At 46.5% G+C, this 9,119-nt stretch overlaps 2 protein-coding genes across 3 annotated transcripts in view; both read left to right on the top strand.

Moving 5' to 3' along the window:
- NRN1L (neuritin 1 like) overlaps window positions 1–1,367 on the top strand; it is a 6,049-nt gene extending 4,682 nt beyond the window's left edge. The window contains exon 5 of the mRNA XM_024732764.1: window positions 1,079–1,367. Within this exon, the coding sequence (XP_024588532.1) occupies window positions 1,079–1,367 (289 nt within the window). The remainder of the gene's footprint in view (window positions 1–1,078) is intronic.
- Window positions 1,095–9,119, top strand: part of PSKH1 (protein serine kinase H1) — a 31,215-nt gene continuing 23,190 nt past the window's right edge. For both annotated transcript variants that reach the window (XM_024733413.1, XM_024733420.1), the window contains exon 1: window positions 1,095–1,227. The gene's annotated coding sequence lies outside the window, so the exon portion shown is untranslated. The remainder of the gene's footprint in view (window positions 1,228–9,119) is intronic.

Genomic DNA, 9,119 nt, shown 5'->3' with positions numbered 1-9,119 from the left:
CGGGCGGGGTTAAGGCGATGGACTAGAAATCCATTGGGGTTTCCCCGCGCAGGTTCAAATCCTGCCAAACTATGCCATCTCTCCCTTATGGTGATCCTATTGAGTCACAGCCAGTTGGGGAAGAATGCTGTTGCCTTAAAGAAAGAAACTGGGTTGTTCTCCAGCCCTGCTCTTTATGGTTGCTCAGTGAAAGACTCCACCAAGCACGTGGATTGCGCCCCAATAGTAAATATAAGGTAAGTAATAAAAATATTATTAAAGAAGGAAAAAAAATCCCCTTATTACTTGAGACATTTATTTCCCCCCCATCTCCACCCCGAATCTGGGTTGATTGTAAAGTTAAGTGAGATAATTCTGACACTATAGAGGAATTGTTAATGGTAACAATTTTTCTTTAATCTACTTGTTTTGCAGCCTCAGGATATACTAAATTTAGTAACAATAAAAACAACAATAATTAAACTGTTACTCTTAAGTTGGCCCCAAACTAATCTCATCTATTCTCGTTAACCATTTGCAACTCCGCTGTGATGGAGGTCAAATTCAACATATCTGAGTGCCTGAATTATTTTAATTTCAGTTAAAAAAATAGATTTGTTAATTAAATTTATACCGATCCTTTCCGGAGTTCCAGAGGCACTTCCAGAAACCTCCTGAAATGCACTACGTCCCCAACCACGCACTATATTATTATTTTATTTTTGGCCGCGCCCCGCGGCATGCGGGATCTTAGTTTCACCACCAGGGATCGAACCCGTGGCCCCTGAATTGGGAGTGCGGAGTCTTAACCTCTGGATCTCCATGGAAATCCACCCAACCTCGCATTATAAAGCGCCCTGCCCCCAACCTGAATCTTGAAACTTTCTCCTTACTTCCCACGGTGCCTGCCCCAAACCTAGTGTCAAGACACTTGGAGCGACACAGAGACTCACCTCCTGCTCCCAGAGAGAGCCCGACCCCGCCCTGAAGGCGTTGACTGGCAAGCCACGCTCGGAGAGCCGCCAACCGCGTAGCCCGGCCCTCTCGAGTCCGCCCCTGTCCCGCCCCGTGGGCGGCCCGGATTTGTTTTGGCGTCAAGAGCGCGCTGTGATGACGCCACGACGCTGACGCCTGAGGATGGCGGCGGCGGCGGCGGCGGTGGCGGTGTCGGTGGTCGGGGCTGTGTCCGCGGCCCGGAGAGGGGCAGCACAGTCGCCCGGACGCCGAAGAGCCCGCCGCCCGCGCGAGGTGAGGCGGCCCGGCCAGGACTGACGGCCCCATGGGCGGGAGGGGCTGACGAGCTGCAGTCACGGTCGCTTCCTGGAGCACTGGGCCCGTCCCTGCCCAGCCCGGAGCCCTCGGCCTGTGCCCGCTGCGCCGGGGCCTAGGGGGAGTGGGTAGCAGGCCAGGCGATGGCTGCTTGGGGTCCCTGGTGTCCGAGGCTTGACTGGCCTTGAAACATGCTGCTGCGCTGGGTAGCCTGTCCCTGAGGCCCCAAGGGCCAGGTGGACGTGGTCAGCTGTCCTGCCAGCTGTTCAACCAGTCGACATCGGTCAGGGTGAACCAACCTGGTTGTCCTCACTACCTTCTCGTGTCTGGCACCTACTCCACACCTCCTCTTTTGCTACTGAACGACAGGGTCGGGGGCAGCTAGTCTCTTCCTTGTTCAGGCTGGGGAAAATCACACCTGAGTCCAGCTGGGTCGCCTGCTTTGTAAGCCAGTTATCCCTCTGCTTTTATAAGGGGAAGCCCAGCTCCCCCACGCTCACTCCCTCTTCTGAAACTGTGAAGTGATAATTCCCACTTGAAAATCTGAGTAAGTCCTTCATTGCCTAAAACTGGCTCCTTGGTGCCTGCAGGGTAAAGGCCAAACTTCATAGCAGGGCATTCAGGGCTCTTCATAATCTGGCATAACCCCGAAGTTAAAACCTGGGCACTTCTGTCTCCTGCTTACATAGTTTGTTGTTGGAGGTATGTACATCTGCCATTAGCTCTGTGTTTTAACACCCTTTTGCTTTAGATACGCAATTTTCTCACTTTGTACTACTCTTCTTTCCCCCACCCGCACCTCCACCCACCAGTTTAGAAAATTTACATCTGTCCTTTAAAATCCACCTTAGATTTAATTTCCTTGGAAAAGCCTCCCTTCACATGTAACCATTGACTCCTCTGTACTTCAATTCATGTGACTACTGTTGGAGTTTATTGTGTTGTGTCACCTGATGGTTGGCCTGGGGATTGTGTCTTCTGTCTGCATATCAGTGTCTGGCTCTGTGCTTGGCATAAAGTAGGAGCTGAGTCAACTGTGATAGGTTACTGATTTAAGAATGGATACAGATTCAGCTATACTACTGAGCACATATCAGGGGCCAGGACCTGAGATGAGCACAGCAAATGCTAGTGTCCTGTTTGCACATTCACACGTATGCATGTGGTAGGTGGTGCAGCTTTGTCAACCTGATGATCTAAAATCTCCTAGTGTGGTTTTTCAAAATACAAATTCAAGAGTCTCATTTTCTGAGATTTTGATGCAGAATATCTGGAATCTGGTAAGAATCTGTATTTTTTTTTTTTTTTTGCGGTACGCAGGCCTCTCCCTGCTGTGGCCTCTCCCGTTGCGGAGCACAGGCTCCAGACGCGCAGGCTCAGCGGCCATGGCTCACAGGCCCAGCCGCTCCGCGGCATGTGGGATCTTCCCGGAACGGGGCACGAACCCGTGTCCCCTGCATCGGCAGGCGGACTCTCAACCACTGCACCACCAGGGAAGCCCGGAATCTGTATTTTTTAAAAACTCTCCAGGTGACTTTACTATGCTCCTTAGTCGAAAATCTTTGTCATTACTCCAGGAAACTGTTGTGTCTTTGTCCAGTGGGAAGGGTCAGCTGTGCCTTGTAGCACACAACTGCTGTTGCAGTCTCATTTCCCATATCTTGGGGAGGCAGGATGATTTGGTGGTTAGAAGTATGGGGTTTAGAATAAGAAAGACTTTGATTCAGTTCTTGACTTTTATGAGATCTTGAAGTACTTTGAGTCCTAATTTGCTCATCCCGTAATAGGAATAATCATGCCTACTTTATGTGGTTGCAGAGAGGAGTGAGAATGCATATAAGACGCTTAGCACAGTTGAAACTTAGGAAATGGAAGCCACTGTTATTACTAATGGCTGTTCTTCCCAGAGTTTATCCCATGTCAAAAGGGGATCTCATCTTAGTAAGCTTGTTTGCTCTTCAGACTGAGTCTTGTGTAGGAAGCTACCTTATGTTATGTGATTTCCTTGAGGTAATTTCTGATCATCTGAGATAGCTCTGACAAAACTGCTTCTACTCAGGGCAGTTGCAGTTGGCTACTCCCCTAGAAAAGATGTGGATTGCTGACTCACTGGAGGGCGGGTTTGCTGAATAAGTATGTTGTCCAGGTCTAATTGCAATTCTTGTTAAGTTGTATAAATGACTTAAAGAAAGTGCAGCTTTCAGGAAACCTGTTTGCCTCTTACAATGAGCTAGAGCTGAGCCTCACTTGGAATGGAATACCCCAGAAGATCCTAGTTTGCCTCTTACACTGAGCTAGAGCTGAGCCTCACTTGGAATGGAATACCCCAGAAGATCCTAGTGTCTGTGAAATCTGAACTAGATACTGGGGTTCTCAGTCACTCACAAGTTCATCGTTAAGTGAGCGAGACTTTGGTTTAGCCGTCTGTTTTTACTTTGTAAGTGTGAGCATGTTATTTGGGTAACTTTTTTTTTTTTTTTTTTGCGGTACGCGGGCCTCTCACTGTTGTGGCCTCTCCCGTTGCGGAGCACAGGCTCCGGACGTGCAGGCCCAGCGGCCATGGCTCATGGGCCCAGCCGCTCCGCGGCATGTGGGATCTTCCCGGACCGGGGCACGAACCCGTGTCCCCTGCATCAGCAGGCAGACTCTCAACCACTGCGCCGCCAGGGAGGCCCTATTTGGGCAACTTTGATCCTCTCCATTGCTTCCTAACTGTGTGATGTGAAGTGGCTATAGGTGTGCCAAAGTACTGACCCTTAAGCTTTGAGATAGCTGAGAACAGCTGTCTCCATTGGCCCAGGGTGCACAGAGAAAAATTTGAGAAGTACAGCCCTGGAAGAAAGGAAACAATTCCGCTTGTTGAGAGCTGGAGAGAGACTTATTTATTTGAACTTTCTTTTCTTCCAGGAATCTTACTCAGTAAGTATTAAGCCAATTTGTATTGGCTAGGTCATCACTGAGCTAATTCTTGGTACAGCCCTCTGTTGCCATGGCATCTCATGTGATGCTAAAGTAGAAAAATGTGCTGTTTTCATTTGCTAGAGGAAAATTATCACAGAGGGACCCTTTCCAGGCTGCCAGCCTTGAAGTGGCCTCACAGGGCATCATAAGAGTAATGGATCAGGGGACACTTGGTGTGGAGCCATTTGGGCTGTAAGTTCCTTGAGAACAGAGATTATAACTGCCTTCTTTTTGTCTGTCACAGCCCCTGGCAGAGTTCCTGGCCCACAGCAGGAGCTCAGTAAATATTTATGGGTTGAACTTTGGGATTTTGGAAGGAGAACCCCAGGTACATTGCCAGAGGCTGTATTTCTGATGATGGGATGGGCAGTGGGTGGGATGTGTCAGATGGAGTTGAGGGTCAGGATAAAATGAGGAGGACACGACAAACTGTTGAACTCTCCTTCTCTCAGCCCTAAAGCAGGAGTCTCTGCTCACCAGTTATTACCGTGTAGAGCAGTGGTGCATAGAGTCTTTAAGAGGTGGAGTCCTGAGTTACTATATTCCAAAAAGAAGTTATAACAATTCTTATTATGAAATAGTGTTAAAAGTTAAAACATTACGGAAGTGAATAATGAACTGTGTCTTTAGACACAAACACTAATCATTTTTAAAATAATTTGGTGTATATTTGGTATAATAATTTGGTGTATATTCCCCCAGCTTTTTTTCTTACGTATATACTAGTCTATACATTTCTACAATATGTATTTTTTAACTTTAAAAATATAATATGTGGTGATGACTTTAAAATATAGCAATAGCACAGAAGTATGTAATGTGAGAAGTAAGAGTCTCCCTTCCTTCCACCTGTTCCCCCAACATTCCCATACCCTAGAGACAGTCACTATTAACGGCTTCTCTTCTACCTTTCCAGGATATTTTTTTCCCATGTATATGTCTATACCTTTTTAGAAATTTCTCATTAGACATATGCTTCACATACTCTTTTTTTTTTTTTTTTGGCTGCAATACGCAGCATGCGGAACTACCCTGACCAGGGATTGAACCCCTGCCCCCCTGCAGTGGAAGCGCAGAGTTTAACCACTGGACCACTGGGGAAGTCCCTTCACAGACTGTTTTAAACTCCTTGGTACATCACAGATGTGGATACCAGTACAAAGCCACTCAAACTGACGGGTATCTTTCTTTCTTTGTCAATATATATGGATTTACCTCATTCATTTCAACAGCTGCAGAGCATTCCATTATGTGAATGTATCTTAGTTTATTTAATTATTTCCTTCCTGATAAATATTTGGGTTGTTTCAATTTTTTCATTATTATAAAGAATGGTCCCATGAGCTTTCTTTTGCAAGTCTATCTTTGTGTACTTGTGGAAGTGGTTTTGTAGCATTATTTCTGAAAATGAAATTGCTGGGTCTTGTGTCAGTTTCCCTGTTTTAGTTTTCTAAATATTTATTTATTTATTTATTTTTGGCTGCATTGGGTCTTCGTTGCTGCACGCGGGCTTTCTCTAGTTGTGGCAAGCAGGGGCTACTCTTCGTTGTGGTGTGTGAGCTTCTCATTGCGGTGGCTTCTCTTGTTGCGGAGCACGGGCTCTAGGTGCATGGGCTTCAGTAGTTGCAGCATGCAGGCTCAGTATTTGCAGCACACAGGCTCAGTAGTTGTGGCACGCGGGCTCTAGAGCTCAGGCTCAGTAGTTGTGGTGCATGGGCTTAGTTGCTCTGCAGCATGTGGGATCTTCCCGGACCAGGGCATGAACCCATGTCCCCTGCATTGGCAGGCAGATTCTTAGCCACTGCGCCACAAGGGAAGTCCCAGTTCTCCTGTTTCAGAAAGCAGAATCATGTGGTTCCCCCTAAGGTTGCAGAGGTCCTTGTTTAGGGTTTTGTTTTGTTTTTTTTAATTTTACTGAAGTATAGTTGATTTACAGTGTTGTGTTTAGTTTCTGCTGTACAGCAAAGTGACTCAGTTACACATATATATTCTTCATATTCTTTTCCATTATGATGTATCACGGGATATTGAATATAGTTCCCTGTGCTATACAGTAGGATCTTGTTGTTTATCCATTCTATATACAGTAGTTTGCATCTGCTAATCCTAGACTCCCAATTCTTCCCTCCCCCCCGCCCCTTGGCAACCACAAATCCATTCTCTATATTTGTGAGTCTGTTTTTGTTTCGTAGATATGTTCACTTGTGTCGTATTTTAGATTCCACATATAAGTGATATCATACGGTATTTCTCTTTCTCTGACTTAACTTTGCTTAGTATGAGAATCTCTAGGTCCATCTATGTTGCTGCAAATGGCATTATTTCATTCTTTTTAATGGCTGAGTAATATTCCATTACACACACACACACACACACACACACACACACACACACACTCTCTTTATCCATTCATCTGTTGATGGACATTTAGGTTGTTTCCATGTCTTGCCTGTTGTAAATAGTGCTGCTGTGAACATAAGGGTGCATGTATCTTTTTGAATTATAGTTTTTTCTGAGTATATGCCCAGGAGTGGGATTGCTGGATCATATGGCAACTCTATTTTTAGTTTCTTGAGGAACCTCCATACTGTTTTCCATAGTGACCGCACCAATTTACATTCCTCCCAACAGTGTAAGAGAGTTTCCCTTTTCTCCACACCCTCTCCAGCATTTATTATTTGTCATGTTTTTTTTTTTTCTTGCGGTACGCGGGCCTCTCACTGTTGTGGCCTCTCCCGTCGCTGAGCACAGGCTCCGGACGCGCAGGCTCAGCGGCCATGGCTTACGGACCTAGCCGCTCCGCGGCATGTGGGATCTTCCTAGACCGGGGCACGAACCCGTGTCCCCTGCATCGGCAGGCGGACTCTCAACCACTGTGCCACCAGGAAAGCCGTGTCAATTTTTTAATGATGGCCATTCTGACTGGTGTGAGGTGGTATGTCACTGTCTTGATTTACATTTTTCTGGTAATTAGCGATGATGAGCATCTTCTCAAGTGCCTATCGGCCATTTGTATGTCTTTTCAGGAGAAATATCTATTTAGGTCTTCTAACCATTTTTCTTTCTTTTTAAAAAAATTATTTATTTTATTTGCTTTATATTTATTTTTGGCTGTGTTGGGTCTTCGTTGCTGCACGCAGGCTTTCTCTAGTTGTGGTGGAGGGGGGGGCTACTCTTCGTTGTGGTGTGCCGGCTTCTCATTGCGGTGGCTTCTCTTGTTGTGGAGCATGGGCTCTAGGCATGCGGGCTTCAGTAGTTGTGGCACGTGGGCTTCAGTAGTTGTGGCTCACGGGCTCTAGAGTGCAGGCTCAGTAGTTGTGGCACACGGGCTTAGTTGCTCTGTGGCATGTGGGATCTTTGCGGACCAGGGCTCGAACCTGTGTCCCCTGCATTGGCAGGCGGATTCTTAACCACTGCACCACCAAGGAAGCCCTAGCCATTTTCCGATTGGTTTGTTTGTTTTTTTGTTATTGAATTGTAGGTGCTGATTGTATAATTTGGAAATTAAGCCCATGTTGGTCCTATCATTTGCAAATATTTTCTCCCATTCCATAGGTTGTCTTTTTTATTTGTTTATGGTTTCCTTTACTGTGCAAAAGCTTATAAGTTTGATTAGGTCCCATTTGCTTATTTTTGATTTTATTTCTATTGACTTGGGAAACTGATCTAGGAAAACATTGGTACGATTTATGTCAGAGAATGTTTTGCCTGTGTTCTCTTCTAGGAGTTTTATGGTGTCTTGTCTCATATTTAAGTCTTTAAGCCATTTTGAGTTTATTTTTGTGTGTGACGTGAGGGTCAGGGGTTTTTATCTAAAGTGACAGACTTCTTTGCCTGCTATCCCTGCTTGCCTCGTGATGGTTAGAAGTGCTGTTTAGCAGTTACTTATTTCTGGGATTCCTGAGAGATTACTGCCTACTTCATTTTGATAGACAGTCTTTCAAAACATGGGAGCAGAATATAGAGATCTTTGCAGGCAAAAGGTTGTGAAGCTTTGCCGTGGAGAACGGTCTTAGGAGGTGTTATTGGAGTGGGCTGGGTGCCTGCCTGGGAGGCATCCACAGACTTCTGTGGCCGGGAAAATTGTTTCAGGATCCATCCCTGTCCTCTGCTCCTAGGCCTCTGGTCTCCCCACAGATGAGTCCGGCAGTTTATGGACAAACTTGCTTTGGAGTTCAGATAACAATCTGTAAGACCCAAATAGACCCGAGAACTCTGGCTTCCTTTGTTTTTGAGGACATTTATATAGGCGCCCAAAGAGCATGGCTTTGGTTTAACCACCAGTCTGGCCTCTTCCTGCCACTTGAAAATTTCTGAGGTTCTGGGATTGTTGCCCTGCAGCAAAAAGAAGCCTGAGAACCAGCCCACCTTTCACTCAGTGTTAACAAACATTGAATGCCTGCTTGGAGCTCAGCACTTGGTTGGGAGCCAGAGAATTCTAGAAACCTGAGAAGTGGCCCCTTCCCTCAAAAGGCTGACAACTCTAGTGATCAAAAGTAATCTAGAGTATAGCAGTGAGCAGTGTGACCCAGATTGTACGTGGAATGGAGGTTTCGGAACATACCCTTCAGAAAAGATCCTCGGGCTTCCCTGGTGGCGCAGTGGTTAAGAATCCACCTGCCAATGCAGGGGACATGGATTCGAGCCCTGGTCCAGGAAAATCCCACATGCTGCGGAGCAACTAAGCCTGTGTGCCACAACTGCTGAACCTGAGCTCTAGAGCCCATGAGCCACAGCCACTGAGCCAGCGTGCTGCAACTACTGAAGCCCGTGAGCCTAGAGCCCGTGCTCCGCAACAAGAGAAGCCACCGTAATGAGAAGCCTGCGCACCGCAACGAAGAGTAGCCCCTGCTTGCCACAACTAGAGAAAGCCCGTGCACAGCAATGAAGACCCAACACAACCAAAAAAA

Source organism: Neophocaena asiaeorientalis, unplaced genomic scaffold (genome assembly GCF_003031525.2).
Source record: "Neophocaena asiaeorientalis asiaeorientalis breed wild unplaced genomic scaffold, Neophocaena_asiaeorientalis_V1.1 scaffold90, whole genome shotgun sequence".
Classification (NCBI taxonomy): domain Eukaryota; kingdom Metazoa; phylum Chordata; class Mammalia; order Artiodactyla; family Phocoenidae; genus Neophocaena; species Neophocaena asiaeorientalis.
The sequence above is the reverse complement of the archived record's forward strand: the minus strand, read 5'-3'. Positions and strand labels throughout refer to the sequence as shown.